This window comes from Ipomoea nil, unplaced genomic scaffold, assembly GCF_001879475.1.
Source record: "Ipomoea nil cultivar Tokyo-kokei standard unplaced genomic scaffold, Asagao_1.1 scaffold0711, whole genome shotgun sequence".
Lineage (NCBI taxonomy): Eukaryota > Viridiplantae > Streptophyta > Magnoliopsida > Solanales > Convolvulaceae > Ipomoea > Ipomoea nil.
The window spans coordinates 26,112-43,761 of NW_017617139.1; the positions used below are offsets into that span (position 1 = coordinate 26,112).

General features: G+C 31.9%; 1 protein-coding gene across 7 annotated transcripts; it reads right to left on the minus strand.

The window, feature by feature from the left end:
* Positions 1-5,450: 5,450 nt before the first annotated feature.
* LOC109176579 (putative pentatricopeptide repeat-containing protein At5g65820) lies at positions 5,451-9,618 on the minus strand. 7 transcript variants are annotated; one of them, XM_019326040.1, is made up of 5 exons: positions 6,512-9,618; positions 6,362-6,404; positions 6,058-6,127; positions 5,935-5,971; positions 5,451-5,850 (listed from the first exon to the last, which is right to left on the minus strand). In XM_019326040.1, the coding sequence occupies exon 1, from the start codon at positions 8,844-8,846 to the stop codon at positions 6,861-6,863; it is 1,986 nt and encodes a 661-aa protein (XP_019181585.1). In that variant the 5' UTR covers positions 8,847-9,618; the 3' UTR covers positions 5,451-5,850; positions 5,935-5,971; positions 6,058-6,127; positions 6,362-6,404; positions 6,512-6,860. The 7 variants fall into 7 exon arrangements, with proteins under 7 accessions (XP_019181585.1, XP_019181580.1, XP_019181581.1 ...); XM_019326035.1 differs by lacking the exon at positions 6,362-6,404 and having other exon boundaries at positions 6,081-6,127; XM_019326036.1 differs by lacking the exon at positions 6,362-6,404.
* Positions 9,619-17,650: the final 8,032 nt, after the last annotated feature.

Below are 17,650 nucleotides of genomic sequence, written 5' to 3' on the forward strand. Positions count from 1 at the left end.
TTTAAAAAAAAATAAAAATATCTACGACGTCGGATATTTTCAAATAGCCGATGTCGTAAGTTACCCTAAAAAAAAATCGATATTAATATATTATACGACGTCGGCTAGTTACGTAGCCGACATCGTATATATATATTTTTTTTTTAATTTAAAGAGGTTACGACGTCGGCTACTATAATATAGTTGACGTCGTAACGTGAATTAAAAAAAATTAAAAAATATATCACGTCGGCTACTTAACTAGCCGACGTCGTATAGTTTCAACACAAAAGCCCTAATTAAGCTAAGATCTGATTGAGCCGCCGATCTCACCACCCAAAACAAAAAAAAAAAAAAAAAACAAAAACAAAAAACGCTCAGATCCTCAGCCACTCCTCCGATCCTCAGCCGCCGATCTCACCACCAATCGTCCATGCCCGCCGCCGCCGATCCTCACCACCATTCCTCCACGTCCGCCGCCGCTGATCCTCTCCGACGCCGCCGCTACAGATCCGAAGCCGCTCACCGCCGCTCCTTCTCGCCTCCGCGGACGACGCCGCTCCTCCACGTCCCCCGGACGACAACGCTCCTCCACGTCCCAGCGGACGAAGCCGCTCCTCCACGTCGCCGGACAAAGCCGCTCCTCCACGTCGCCGAACGACGCCGCTCCTCCACATCCCAGCGGACGAAGCCGCTCCTCCACGTCGCCGGACGACGCTGGCCGCCACAGTCCTCCTCCTCCACCCCCGCCGGTAAGTAGCGATTTTTTTTTTAATTTTAATTTTAATTTTAATTTTTTTTTTTTTTTTTGTTTCCCATCTACTTCTGTGATGTATGCATAATTTAATTATTGATATGCCAAGCAATGTGTTGTGGTGTTTATCATACTCCTTTGCTATTGTGTTATAAATATGACTTGACAAATATGTTAGTTGTATTTTGTGATCTATAGCAAGGTCTTTAACAACAGTATTAGGATTTGAGCTTCCTTGCCTTGTGCTTGGTTTAAAAAATAAATGTTTCAAGATGCGAGCAATTACAAATAATTTGGGAATAGATTGATGGACATGCCCCAACATACTAAACTGCATACACATTTGATAATAAAACTAAACTAATTGGATAACCGAATCATGTTATAAATGTTAAATTCCCAAACTGAATAGTAACATTTCTGCTTTGTCAAAAAAGAAAATGAAAATTATGTAGTTATGATTTATGTTTTCTTTTGTCATACAAAATAAATTAGATTTGAGCTTTTGTATCTGACATTGGCATATTTTTGAGAATTTTAACAAATCACAAAGGAATCATTGGATATGGTGTTATATAATTAGAAAGTTTCAATGAATAATTGCAGTAGTTGATTTTGGCCATAAACAGGTAGAAATCAAATGTGTTCAGTACTAGTATACGAGTTTTTGTTTCATCTATTATTTTGGAAAAGTATGTACATATTTGGGGGATTTCCCACTTGAAACTATTAACAATTGGAATTCCTTAATGATATTTTAAGTAAATTGAAGACACATTTTAACCTAAATGATAATATTGGAAACTGAAAAGGAACTTAGGGTGTGTTTGGTTCAAACATTGGAATTGGAATCAAATATTTAGTAATGATAATGGGTTTTTAGTAAGAGATGTCTCTTTGTTTGGTAGTAAATAGGAATTAGAATCAAAATAAATAAATAACTAATTAATTAATTGATAACTAATTAATCAAATATAAATTAAAATGCTACTTGTTTGCGTCCATTAAATGCTACTTGTTTGGACTATGTAAATGCTAAAATTATTGTAGTTGTTGTAATAGTTATTATTATAGAAATTTGTTAAAATAGTGTTAACAAATGTTTAATTAGGGTTATTCTTATCTAGATTGGCTTGTACGTGATGGATTAAAGTTGGATGATAGCTAATCGATTTAGTATGGAATACGAAGATGGAGTTAGAAATTTTTTAGACTTTGCAAAGAGTAACCTTCCGAATAGTAATAACAGGTGGTTGTGTCCTTGTAAGAAATGTTGTAATCAGAAAAAGTTAGGTGAAGAGGACATATATAATGATCTAATCGTTAATGGGATTAATCCATATTATACACAATGGATTTGGCACGGTGAACGCGATGTGTCTACGACATCTAATGTGTATGTTGACAATGAAGATAATGAGTCTGAAGATCGGTTGGATGAAATGTTTCGCGATGTTGGAGAAGAGTTTACCAATCGGTCAAATGAGTTAGATGAATTATTGAATGATTCAAAACAACCGTTATGGCCGGGGTGTAGTAAATATTCCCGATTATCTGCTATATTAAAATTATTCAACTTGAAAGCTGGGAATGGGTGGAGTGACAAGAGCTTTACTGCATTACTTGAAATAGTAAAGGACATGCTTCCAGATGGTAATGAACTTCCCAATAGTATGTATGGTGCCAAAAAGATTTTGTTTCCAATGGGTATGGGATATACAAAGATACATGCTTGCCCTAACGATTGCATATTGTTTAGGAATGATTACAAAGATTTGCATGCATATCCAATATGTGGGGCATCTCGTTATAAAACAAGCGAGAATGTTGTTGGTAAAGTACGTTTGAAAAGGCCACCAGCTAAAGTTTTGTGGTATCTCCCAATTCTTCTAATATTTCTATATATTTTAATAATTTTTCTTTCTAAACAGGCGTATGGATTCCACATATGATGGTGGTACTACAGAAGGTACTCATAGTACTCAAAGTAGTACTACTAAGAAGAGGGGTGCCACTCGTATGCAAAAAATTATTAAGCAACGTAATTTTAGGAAACTACAAATTGAGCTTGATGGATTTGAGCCTGTGTATGGGAAAGCTGGCACTGAATTTAAAAGTTATGTTGGATTAGTGGGACGAATCAATACTCCTATCACAATAAAAGAATGGTTGGATGTCCCAGAAGATACTAAAGCTACTGTTTGGAAAGAAATCCGGGTAAGCTAGATTTAGATTTATTCAAAATGTTAATATAATTACATTTCTTACTAATAAATAATGTTGTTTTGTAGAGTACTTATGATATTCCCGACACCATTGATATGAAGAGACATTGGTTAAGCTATGTGAATGACCGGTGGACAATGTTGCAAAACACGCTAGGTGCCCCCTAGGCGCCAAGGGGGCGCCTAGCGCCTAGGGCGCCTAGGCGCCGATTTTTTATTTTTTTTTTTATTTTTTTTAATTAAAAATAAATTTTAAAATTTAAAATTTTTAAAATTTAGTAATAAAACATAAGGTTTCTATAGTTATTTCTTAGAAATTATTTACGAAAGTGGTTGTAAAAGTGTTCAAAAGATTTTTTTTTTAAAACACATACGACGTCGGCTTATAGGCTATTAGCCGACGTCGTATCATTATTTCTTAATTTTAAAATACATACGACGTCGTTTATTTTCTTACAACGTCGCTTTAGTCAACGTCGTACGTTAGCCGACGTTAAATGGGGTCATTTAGCCGAAGTTAAAGCTATTTTCTGTAGTAGTGACTAGCCCTAAATAAAGTGTCATAGCCTAAAAACAACAAGGGTTTCTTAAACATTAAAAAAATAAAAAATAAAAAATCTCCTCTATCTCCCCTTGTCTAAGGGATGATCGGAGCTTTGATGCCTTAGGAATAAATAAATGTCATGAGTTGTAGGAATTATAGCCTTGAAGGAATAGAATGAGATTTGTATATTTGACATGTTATGGGACGGGTTTAACAACTTCTAAACTTTGAATCCAAGTAAAACTTGGAAAGCTTCTTGGAGGGAATATTTCCCTGGACTCATTGACATGCCAAGAAATCAGGAATGTACTTTAAAAGCAAGCTAGTTAACCACAGATCAAAACCTAATAATACTCTATTTCCAGATGCATCCATCAATTCCCATCAAAAGGAATGTATTCCTGCACGCCACCTTCTGCCAATAAAATTAACACATGCCCATTTTCCTTAAGCCTTTGATCAATATATTCCGCAAATTTTTCTGTGGATCATGGTCCACACAATTGTGTGCACCATGAATACAAAGTGCATTTTTAATATACTAAAAGTACATTATTTGTCATGTGTTGCTTTTAGCGTCACTTGTTGACATTTGTGGAAATGGAGGAATAACTTTGTCTTCAATAATGAAACTGTCCACTTAAACGCCAAAATTCAGAAAATCCGTGCTTACAGTAGGGATATTCATGTTGCACTCAACCGCAAATCTGTTTTAAATGTTCGAACGAGGGATCAACATAGACCGATTATGTGCTGGAAAATGCGTGAAGAAGGAACAATCGCTGTGAATGTTGATGGAAGCAGCAAAACTGTGAGTCTTGAAGCTGGTTGCGGTGGAGTTTTGAGAAATCACAAAGGCGAATGGATTGCGGGCTTTCAGCGCAGCCTCGGAAAATGTTCTGCTGATGTTGCTGAGGCTTGGGCGATTCTTACTGGTCTTAAAGTGGCCTGGGGAATGAACTTTACCAAGGTGACTATTCAAAGCGACTCAACCAATATTGTCAACTGGATCAATGATCCGCTTTTTGTTGCCAATCGTGGAGGAACTCTCAACAACCTCATTTTTTAATGCAAATCTTGGTTGAAGAAGGATTTGGAGTGCCAACTGCTTTCACATTTTGAGAGAACAAAATCAAGTTGCGGATTGGCTTGCGAAGAACTCTTGTTTTCACCCCAATTTTGCCCTGTTTTTTTTTTTTTTTTTTTGAGTAAATCCTCTATAGCCTCCCTTAATAAAAAGCAATGATTTTAGCACTAAATAGGAGCTAAGAATAGAGACTAATTATAAAAATAATTGACAGTTATGTTAACATTACACCTATGCCAAAAAGATTAGACTTTAGGACAATAAATGCATTGTTTTATTATTCATTCCTAACATGAAGAGAGATGTCTTTAAATAGCATTCTTTCAATGTATCAACAAATGAAAACATCTTATTTCCCAGATAACAATCTGTTATGTGCTCCCGTCAGGCGCAATAAAACATAAGGGAAAAAAGAACAAAGAATAATAGTTGGAAAAAGAAGAAGAAAATACTGGGTTTGCTTGACACCCAAAACTCCCTTAGATCCTTTTTGGGATTGAATTTCTGCCTCCTTTCATTGAAATTAGTTACCCTTTTTATAGGGTAAAATACAACTCATAGAATGGCTAAAATCCAACAAATAAACTATATAAGCTAAGTAATCTGCTAAAATATTCCAACTTACTTCCAAATAATTAAACTACCTAAACTAATTCGAAGACTAAGAGTAATATGGAGTACGTTAAATAATTATTTAGTAATTCCTTAATATCTAAACTATGTAATATAATTATAATAAAATAAGACTTCCTAAACAATCATGGCTTCGTCATGTATCACAATCCCCCAACAAATGATGGATAACCCTGTATTATAAGCCCTTCTCTTCCAGAATAAAAAACAATTAAAGAGATACCCATAGAAATAAATAAATAAATTGATTAATAAGGTATAATAGGACATAAGAATGCATATATGACTTTGGCCTTTAGTCTAGTGTTCAAAAAGAAATAAACTTACAGGACTATGTTTATGACCTTAAAAGTGCTTCCACATTAGCCAACCTGAACCCCAAGCACATCATCGACTCCTTACATATATTTTAAGCCACATACTATCTCACGGATAACAGTATTGATTCCTGGGCAAAGACCACATGTTACAATACAAGCATGCACTTCTTCAGTGCATTAGACCCATGCTAATCTGATTTTATTTCAATACTATAACAGTTTAATGTAATGAAATAGTAAAAACCTTTTTCTCTAGGCCCTGCACCTCTAAAATGTATACCCCTCGAACTGCCTCTCTGAACAACAATCTGAAGAAAAAAGATGGCAATCATCAAACTGAATTTATAAAGTAAAAGATCAATCAAACACATGCAATAATTGAAAGTGCATACATCTTGAGCTACGTCTTCCGGGCTGACAATGGTTTTCCTGGAACAATAAAGATGATATAGAGCTATTAAGCAATGAATTTAGTATTACCAACAGGCATATGCATCCTTACATAATACAGTTACCTTGGAGCTTCAGAGAAGCTTACTTGACTATCACATATGCCGAGGCCATTTTCAAGGGATTTGTATAGGTCTGAAATGGAAATGTATAAATTAACATGAATTTTTTAGGTTACCATTAAATTTATCATAAAATTATAAATATATAAAGGATATTAACAAACTATCAAATCTCAAGAAATTGAAAAGTAACTTTGCAATAAAAGTTCACCAACATAAATTTAAAAAGAAGCATGATATTTAGAAGATAACGCTATTTGCCCTTCCTAATTTTACCTCCTCCTGACACAATAATAAAACTCCGTACCTCCTGACATGAAAATAAAACTTTGTAAATTGACCTACCTCACCTTGCATAAAAAAAAAAAACTACTCATTAATCAAATATTAAAAGAACCAACCACATATTGCCACTAAAATTAAGAAGAAAATGTAACATCACTCTATTCAAAAATACCTTGACACTAGTTCTGCAATGTTAATAGATTTTTCCTTGCATCTGATGTTGTTATTACTAGGTGTTATTGGTAACACTCAAGAAAGTAAAAATTTCAATGCAGCATATAGCTTGAGAGTTGAGAATTTCAAAATTCAAATTCAATTGTTGATATGTTGGTAAAGAAGACATGTTTGCATGGTTTCAATTCTACTGCATATTTATGTGCTTTAGAAAGCTACAGAACATAAAAATACAACAGAGCTTACAGAACATAAAAATCATTTGTTGAAGGGAACAAAATATAGTATTCTTATATTAATTTAATGAAACAAATTCTTTCAAATCATAAAGGAATTAAGCTTCTGCATCACAACATGTTAGCTTCCAGACGGTTGCTACCCCAACGGCGCCTACGAGCTCTCCTCTTCCTTCCATCAGTTTTTGCCTTAACTTTCTCCTTCAAGTCCCTTTCTCCGCGTCGTTTATACATCTTGAAAGTTATTTGTCGCTCTTCAGCCATTTTCCTAACCTTCTCTGTAATCTCCGCTGCAATCTGTCTATTATACAACTTTCTTAGACCGCGCATGAGCTTGGCAAATGTGTCTGGCTGAGGCATCACACCAGCATCCATCATATCCAAACAGTATGAGCATGCTTCCTTCACATGCCCTTTAGAGAAAAGTGCATGAATCCAAATTGTCCATGCATATACATTAAGCTCACAACCTTTAGTCACAATGCAACTCCACACACTTTTGCTCATTTCAAGCTTTTCTTCTCTTAGTAGAGAATTTAGTAAGTCTTTCAAAGTACCATATTGAGGAACTGATAGAAGACCTCTTCCAATCATTTCTTTAAAGAAATCACAAGCTTCAACTAGACGCCTCTGCTCAATAAAACCATTAATCATAATGACAAAGGTGTCAACCCCTGGACTTAACCCATTTGCTTCTATTTCATTCCAGACTCGCATACCTTCGTCAATTTCTCCCAATTTGCATGCCAACCGAATTACAGTGTTGTAGATGCTGAGATCAGGGAAAATAGCTATCTTCTGCATCTCCTTAATAAGTTCCATGCACTCCTCCAACTCTTCATTCTTCTCATGCGCAAGCATGACGTGCAAATAAGTAGTCTGATTAGGCATATACCCCTTCTGTATCATCCTATCCAGAAGCTCATAGCCTTGATCAGTCTTCCCCAACTTACAGAACCCACTTATCAAAGTGGTGTATGTCACAACATCAGCCCCAGTGCCACTTCTCTCCATATCCATGAATACCCTCATAGCTTCCTCCATCTTTGCTTGTGAACAAAGTGCTTGAATTACAATTGTGAAGGAAGTCGCATTGGGATAGCAAGATTTCCTTCTCATCTCCTGCAAAAGATCAAATGCATGAGCCATTTTTCCAGCCACAGCATACCCATTAAGCAAATTATTATAGACCACAATATCAGGTTCAAAACCAGCCTCCCTCATTCTCACCAACACAACTTTCGCCTCCATAAGCTTCCCTTCTTTGCACCAGCCATATAACAATGATGTGAATTGCTTAATTGTAGGCTTAAACCTAAATTTCATTTCCTCAAACAATGTAGATGCCTCTTTTACACTGCCATTCTTGCACAAAGCATCCAACAAACATCCAAATACATACTCATCTGGTTCACAACCATATTTGGGCATCTCATCCAAAACTTCAATAGCTTTCTTCACCATTCTAGTTGAGGCAAATCTCCGCATTAAAATCACAAACACCTCAGGGGATAATAATTGAGGACTTTCTTTTCTCATCTCCTCAATAAGAGCCCAAACAGCTCCAAACTGCCTCATTTTTCCTAAAATCTTGATCATAGCTTTGTACACATCATAGCTATACCTATATCCAGGTTGCTTCGAAGCCCACACAAAGAATCTGTATCCCAAGTTCCCAGCATCACCACAACGGTTCAATACACGTTCTGTCAATCCTGACCGCACAATAACACCAGACTGTTGCAAAGCAAGTTCTAATTTTGGAACCCTAGAGTGAAACTTCTTCAAAATTCTATATACCTTCTCAACATCAGTGGTGAATTCATCTTTATTCTGATCATTTGCCAACTCTTCTGGTTCAGTTTTGAGGTGGATGAGGCCAGGTCCCTTCCTCAGTTCATTGTGCATACTTGGGGACTCATTACAAAAATTTGGTTTATGAGTTTGTAGTGGCTCGTTGAGTTTTGATAAGTAGGTGCAGAAAAACTGAGTCTTTGTCAATTTATAGAATGGGGTTGTGGGAGCTTTTGAATTGAACAATAAGGGAGATCCTTTTTTGTAAAGAAGCATTGTTCTCTTTGAAGGAACCCTTGGCATTTTCTTTTCCACTCTCGGAGCAGAGGAGATTTACAAAGCATGGTCCTCACTGTATAAAATCACTTCCTATGTTGGTTCTTGTCATTACTAGTAGGGGTGCCTGTGAAGGCCCAGCCAAATCAAATTTATTACTTCTGTATTTCCTATTTTCCTACAAGAGTAACTTCCATGCATTCCTTGCAAAGTAAAAAGAAGGATATCAATGACTGAATTAGGTTGAAAGAAAGTCCCTTGATTTAATTGTTTCGAGAGCTGTCAAAGACACAAATTTTGATTCAATAAATTCACGCACAAATTTTCATCACATCCAAACATCATATAGTCTCCATCATTATCTGTATAAAGTATAAACCATTTCAATGCCTTTATAATCCTAAATTTGGATTCCAAGACATTCTAACATAAAGAAATATACACAAACAAATACACAATTGTCAAAATTTGTGTGCATTTACCAGTGAAACATACCACCAACATAAATCCCTGTAACAAAAGTGTCTTGAGGTTGTTTAGTATCGCTTCTAGTATGGGAAAATCTACGAGAGCAAAATATGTGATAGTGAGTCTAGCAACAAGTTCTTCCCATGAAAAAAGGTGATATTTTGTGCCACAGATTATAGTAGTCAAATTGTTTTTGTCAATAAGATATAAAATCAATATATACACATTCACTGTTAATGAATATGAGATATAAAAAAGTTCACCATCAAAAAATAACAAAATAACTTTCAGAAGTTAATATGAATGAAGTAGTTAACACTCAAGTGGGAATAAAAATCTCAAGTGGTATATAAACATTAGTTAGTTCATATACTTTTGAGACTAAATAGTATAAAAATATTAGAGCATGTTTATTTTACTAAACCATATCCAGTAAGCATTCTTAAGTACGGTAGAATTAAAAATTAAAATTGCATACTAAAAATAGCATGCTATTTATTAAATTGTCGTTTTGATTTTAACTTAAATTGTGGTTTAAAAAAAAAAAAAAAAAAAAAAACTCTTAAGCAGTTTATAAACAGTAATTAAATATATTATGTTCTTAACATAATATATATTTATATAAACAGAAAACAGTATAAAATTAAGCTTAACATAATATATTTATATAAACAGTATACACAGAAAACAGTATAAAATTAAACATGATATAAACAGTAATTACAATATAAATGTATGTATAAACATTAAAATCTATATAAACAATATAAATAATTAAATATGTATGACTATAGTATATATACATACAAGAGGGGCGACCAGCGAGAGTCCGAGAGTTCTTTGACCGGAGTGACCGAGAGTCCGACTGTCCGGGAGGGGCGACCAGTGACTCAGCGAGACCGTTGATCGGCGATCTGAATTAGAAATTTAGAAGACTGCATAGGTTTTTTTTTTTTTTTTTTGGAAAATAAGACTGCATAGGTTATAGTTAGATTTTATATAAAAGGGGGTGTTTGGTTGGTGGCTGATCAGCCAATTTTTGGCTGATTTGACCATTTTCAGCTGTTTGACTTAGTCAATCAGCTGAAATGAGTGTTTAGTTAGTGGCTTTTTCCCTCAGCTGATTCATCCCAATAAGCTGATTTTAGAAAAGCTGGGTGTAGCAGCGTTTTGGGATAGCTGGTTGCAATTAATTTTTGAAAGACAAATTTACCCATCAAATCTTCTTCTTCTCTCCCCTTCTCCCTCTCTCACTGGCAGCCATGGACAACACTCAATAATACACATCTAAACTGAGTAAACTCACAAATTAATAGTAAATAACAAATGGAAAAAACTATCAACTTGAAAGTCTTCATCCTCAAAATTCATCACACAACAAATACAGAAACTATATTTTTTTAATTCACAAATTAAAAGTAAAAAAAAAAAAAAAAAAAAACAAAAACAAAAACAAAAAAAAAAAATACAATGAAAAAAACGAACCCAAATCGATCATCTTCATCCTTGCTGCCATTGATTCTCGCCCTTCTTCTTCTCCATTGCTTCTTGCCTCTGATTCTCGCTCATTTTTTTCTCCAGTGCTTCTCGCTATTTCTTCGGCTTCTTGGCGTCGATTTGGGGCAGAGGGTAGGGATTTGATTTGGGATGTGGGGTTTGGCATTTAAGTTGAGAAATACGGGTGGGTAGTTTTGGCATAATAATAATAATAATAATAATAATAATAATAATAATAATAATAATAATAATAACAACAATAATAACAATAATAACAATAATAATAATAACAATATAATAATAATAATAATAATAATAATAATAATAATAATAATAATAATCTATACTATCTATACTATATCTATCTATCTATACTATATATCTATACTCTATACTATATATAATAACAAAATTCTAAAATTTTAACTTCTCGCCCAATTCTTAAAAAATCTCTCTTCCTAATAAAATATATTGATTTCTACTTTCTCATTCGTATAATAATTCTGCGTTAAGATTCTATTATAATATTATAAAATAGTGTAATACAATTCCTATTGTAATCAATCAATCTATCTATCTATCTATCTATACTCTATATATACTATATACTATATATAATAACAAAATCCTGAAATTTTAACTTCCCGCCCAATTCCTAAAAAACTCTCTTCCTAATAGAATATATTGATTTCTACTTTTCCATTCGTACAATAATTCTGCGTTAAAATTCTATTCTAATATTATAAAATAGTGTAATACAATTCCTATTGTAATCAATCAATCTATACTATATCTATCTATCTATACTATATATATATATATATATATATATATATATATATATATATATATATATATATATATAATAACAAAATCCTGAAATTTTAACTTCCCGCTCAATTCCTAAAAAATCTCTCTTTCTAATAGAATATATTGATTTCTACTTTCCCATTCGTACAATAATTCTGCGTTAAAATTCTATTCTAATATTATAAAATAGTGTAATACAATTCATATTCTAATCTATATTTATACTATATATTAGTGTTGCAAAAATCGTGCCGCTGGCCGCGGCGATGAAGGCCGGAATCGGCCTCTTCCGCGGCCACCTCGCCGGGTGAACCGGCGATTAATTTTTTATTTTTTTAAGTTGTAATGTGTCAAAACTTCAGCAGGGCATAACTTTTGACTCGATTGTCCGTTTTGGACAAATGTTTTTTTGAAATCGCGTATTTTTTTTAGATCTATCCACCGCAAACCGCCGTAGGCGATTTGGCCCACCAATTTCTAAAAAAAAATGTTTTATTAAATAGTTTCTAAGAAAAAATTATGAGAACATTATATTTTATTAATGAATTTTTTATTAAAAAATTGTCCCGTGCATTATTTAATAATCTTTCTTTATAATTGATCAAATTATTTAATTATGGTAAATTAGAGAATAATTAATGATGGTAATAGAAATCCTAAAAGAATATAGAATTGAAGAATATTTAATTATTGTTATATTATTATTGTGCCTCACGGCCATTATATACTAACAGAAATTGAAAAGAAACTAATAATAATAATAATAATAATAATAATAATAATATAAGTGGTAATAATAATATCTAAAAGTAATTAAGTGTTAATAATAATAGTAAGAATATTAACTTAAGAATTATAACATAGAATAAATCGTAATAATTAATAACTATAGTCTAAGATTAAATTTGGAATTGTCAGGAAAGATAAGCGATCTCTGGTGAAATTAACTCTCAAATAATTATATATCGATTTAAATATTCTTAATATATTACAATAATTTCATTCCGTGCATCGCACGGGTGAAAATACTAGTAATAATAATAATGTTTGTGGGTTTATTAATTTATTCATTTAATAATAATAAATAATAATAATAGTAATAAATTTATTTAATAATAAATAGTAATAGTAATATATTCATACCCTTAAAGATCATTTTACTTACAATCAGCTAAAAGTGAACAGCTAATTTACCAAATACTTTTTTATAATCAGCTAATATAATCAATTGGTCAAACCAGTTAATACAATCAGCTATCAAATACCAGCTAAACCAATCAGCTATCAGCTATCAGCTATAAGTCATTTACCAAATACCCCCATAATATTTTATTATATTACAAAAGACCTTGTGATCGAGTTGCATAGCTGTGACCCTCAAATTAGAGTTTTCAGGTTTGAATTCCAGTGTAGGGGCTTGAGTATGTATGAACAGTTAATACATTGTAATAGAGTCAATAGTATTCAAAAAAAAAAAATTAGTAATAAAGGTCAAATAGACACTTCAAGCATATGTCAAAGTACAATTAACCCCTTAAACTAACAAAAACTCCAATTAGACCCCTTATCTTTTCATTTTTATGCAATTAAGTTAATTAGCAGGTCACATCTAAGTTACAGGTAAATTTCATTTTTTTAATTTTAAAAAAGAATTAAAAAATATTTTTAATTCAAATAATTTAATAAAGGAATAAGGGTCAAATTAGTCACTGAACGTAACGCGAAAGTGCAATTGGACCACTGAACTAAAAAAAAAAAAAAGAAAAAAAAAAGTGCAATTACTCCCATCAACCCTCCAAATGCATTCAATTTCACTGGGTAGCCGATTTCCACCCTTTCCTTCCGGTTTCTTGTTGACCTGAATGATTACATGGCAATTTGTTTTCTTTTCCTTTCTTTGCCTTTGTTTTCCTTTCTTCCAGCGTGTCCATTTCTCCTCTTCTCTTCATCCCCGGTCTATAGATTTCAAGCTCTTATCTCTGTCGTTATTCTGCTGCTTTCTTTTCCAACGATGTGCATCTTTTAGATCCAAAGCTCCGTTTCTTCGATTTGTGCAGTACTCTTTGTAAGCCTCCTCACTCAAAATCATATTAACATCAAACGGAGGATAAAGACCATAAGAATCGAATAGAAATTCATTCATTTTGGCAGTCTAAGCTCATCTACGTTTAGGGCAATACGTTTCTCAAGCAGCAAGTGCTTTTTCTAGGTGGGTTTCACGTCGGCTTTAGAGTTCGTACAGAGTATGGGCGTGGGGCGGCGTGGTTTCTTCTCCGATGGCCCTCAAGGTGGTTTTCGACTTCGGCTTTAGAGACCGATCTTTGATGCATGGGGGTTTCTCGGCGCCCTCTATCAAGTACACAGTGAAGCAGACTTCTCCGGCCGTCATCATGCATTGTGCGAATGCGGCGACCTCTGGTGATGTTCCGACAAACCAGCAACAGCAACGCCGAACGACGGCAGCAACAAGGAGATCCGGCGACCTCTGGTCTTCCCACCAACAGTCCAGACAGGTACATTAACGTCTCCATGATCTCCTAAATTACCTCAACAACAAACCCATCAACATCATCTCCATTCTCCGCCATACTTCTCCAAGACCCAAATGCAAAAACCCCAATTCTTGGTTCTATCAAACCCAGAGATTTCAAAACCCAAAAATGTAGAGGAAAGTACAACTATAACGCAGGGAGCGTGAGATCTTTAGGGAGGTTTGCATATTTCTGGTTTCTGATTGAAGGCTTTGAGGATTCCGATTTGTTTCTTACACGCAGGAAGAAAGAAGTATAAAAGAAAAAAAAAAATTGCCAGGTAATGTCAACAAGTTACCGGAAGGAATGGGTGGAAACCGGCTACCTGGTGAAATTGAATGCATTTGGAGGGTTGAGGGGAGTAATTGCACTTTTTTTTTTTTAGTTCAGTGGTCCAATTGCACTTTCGTGTTACGTTCAGTGGCCAATTTGACCCTTATTCCTTTAATAAATTAAATAATAATAAAAAAAAAGGCCACCACTTGGCTTCTCCGCCCAGTTGGACGAATAAGCAGGCCATGACTTCTTCGTCCAGTTGGATGGAGAAGAAGGCCACCAAGCCAGTTTTTTTTTTTTTTTTTTTTTTTTTTTTTTTTTTTTTTGTACTTTTGTTTTAAAAAATAATCAATTTTACCTGCTATTACCTTATGTTTACCTGCAAATTGAGCTAATTGCAAAAATTTAAGAAGTTATGGACTTAATTGCATACACGTAAAGAGATGAAGGGCCTAATTGGAGCTTTTGTTAGTTCATGGGGCTAATTGCACTTTAGCTTATAGTTGAATGGCCTATTTGACATTTATCCCAAAAAATTATAATATTATATATATATATACACCGTGTATTTTCACATGTGCGATGCACAGAATGAATTTGTTATCTTCTTCTTTTTTATATTTATTTCTACTATCTACTATATCTACTATACTAATAAGAGCCCAAGAGAGTTAGGCCTATAATGGGTAGAAAAAATGGCGGTCACAGATTTTAATCAAATGAATGGCTCAGATTGATTAAAAGATTGATCAGATTTAAATTTTACACTAAAATTTCCTAAAATAGCCACACACCATTACTAATTCCATTAAAATTTTAAGAATAGCCGTTAGTTCACCGCTAACTTACTCATTGATTTCAATAAAAAAAAAAAGTCTTCGGTTCGAACCTCATCCCAATCAAAGTTGGCATAATTAGTACTCTATTTTACTCTTATTAAATTATATATAAATAATAATTTAGTAGTTACATCTATCTACTATACTAATAAGAGCCCAAGAGAGTTAGGCCCATAATGGGTAGAAAAAATGACGGTCACAGATTTTAATCAAATGAATGAGATTGATTAAAAATTGATCAGATTTAAATTTTACACTAAAATTTCCTAAAATACCCACACACCGTTACTAATTCCGTTAAAATTTTAAGAATAGCCGTTAGTTCACCGTTAACTTACTCATTGATTTCAATAAAAAAAAAATCTTAGGTTTGAACCTCATCCCAGTCAAAGTTGGCATAATTAGTACTCTATTTTACTCTTATTAATTTATATAAATATAAATAATAATTTAGTAGTTACAACAAAAAATAATACATATGCATTTCTTTAATTTAGAATTATGTGTCCTCAATGCCTTTATTCAAAAAAAAATTATTCATTATCAATAAATTAAATAAGAGAAATAATTTTATTAGTTATATTGTCTTTATTTTTCTTCAATATAAAAATTCTTTATATTCAAATTTATTAATTGATTATATTCGCTACATTGTCCTTACAATGTCTTTATTCAGTACAACAAAAAATAATACATATGCATTTCTTTAATTTAGAATTATGTGTCCTCAATGCCTTTATTCAAAAAAAAAATATTCATTATCAATAAATTAAATAAGAGAAATAATTTTATTAGTTATATTGTCTTTATTTTTCTTCAATATAAAAATTCTTTATATTCAAATTTATTAATTGATTATATTCGCTACATTGTCCTTACAATGTCTTTATTCAGTGAAAAAAATTATTAATTATCAATAAATTAATTAAAAGAAATATTTTCATTAGTTATATTGTCTTTATTTTTCTCAAATGTACAAATTTTTACATTCAAATTCATCAATTGATTATATTCACTACATTATCTATTATCTTTTTTGTGCACTATTTTTCTAATTAAATATCAAAGTTATAATACAAAATAATGCTATATATTTATTTACCAAGTATTTTATTAATACCATGAAAAAATTAAAAAAATATAATTAATAAAGCCAACCATATTAACTACTTGAGAGATTTTGTGACAAAGAGAATCTATCTACAAAATTTTCCCTCCAAAATATGAATGCATTTTGATAGAAACAAGATTAGCAAGTATGAATGCATTAATTGTGTGGGGAGATGTATTTATACATATATGTTTGAAGTTATTATGTGTATTTATATTTTATAAATTATACTTTATTATTATAACTCTCTCTCTCTCTCTCTCTCTCTCTCTATATATATATATATATATATATATATATATATATATATATATATATAATAAGTGTGAATGAAAGTTATACCCCTGATTTATGTCCGTTTTTTCCGTTAAGTTTTTTTGTACATTATGCTATAAAGGTTGTACATTAAAATATTTTGGACAAATATACCCCTACCGTTATAACTTCCGTTATCTTTTCCACTATTGTTACCATGCACATGCATCCACCATATATTTTCTTATCTTCTTCATTAATAATAATATATAAACATTAAATATTTGAGCTATGTGTTAATTATTAGATAAATATAAATATCAAATTTATAAAAATGATTTACATTATTATTATTATTTAGAATAATTTAAATATCTAAAATCTAAATAAATTTAAAATTTTAATATAATGTATTAATATTGGGCACCTATTTTTTGCGCATCGCGCATAAAATAAATAAATAAATAAATATATATATATATATATATATATATATATATATATATATATATATATATAAAAGCATAATGAAGTATGGAAAAAAGTTTATTGTGTTCAAATTTTTTGGTAAAGTTTTATATTTAATATAATTTGTGTATATACTCATTTAAACCTCAATTATAATTAATTTGACTCCATATATATAAAGAGGAGAAATTAGATATAAAATAAATATAGTTCTTATATAAACAATTTTTTTTTCAAATGAATAAGTTTTTGGTAGAGATTTTTGACAAATATTACCTGTCATTTTATTTACAAGTTTTATTTAAATATGTTAGTTATATAATTAAAGTATTTATTTTTAAATTCAAATTCCTTTCAAAAAAATTCAAATTCAAATAATAATACAAGTAACAATAAACTTTAAAATCAACATAATAATAGCATAATTGAATTTTTAAAAATATTAAATACTACATTGTATAGTTATACTTACATTTTTAATAAACTAATTATGAGTTCAAGAACTCAAGTACATTTTTTTTGTTTTCACAATCATTAGTTTCTTTGCTAATTCAGGGATGTTAAAAATTTAATTGG

What these genes read in the sequence shown, in the direction of transcription:
- LOC109176579 (XM_019326035.1), bottom strand. Translation starts at nt 8,846, where the DNA reads ATGCCAAGGGTTCCTTCAAAGAGAACAATGCTTCTTTACAAAAAAGGA.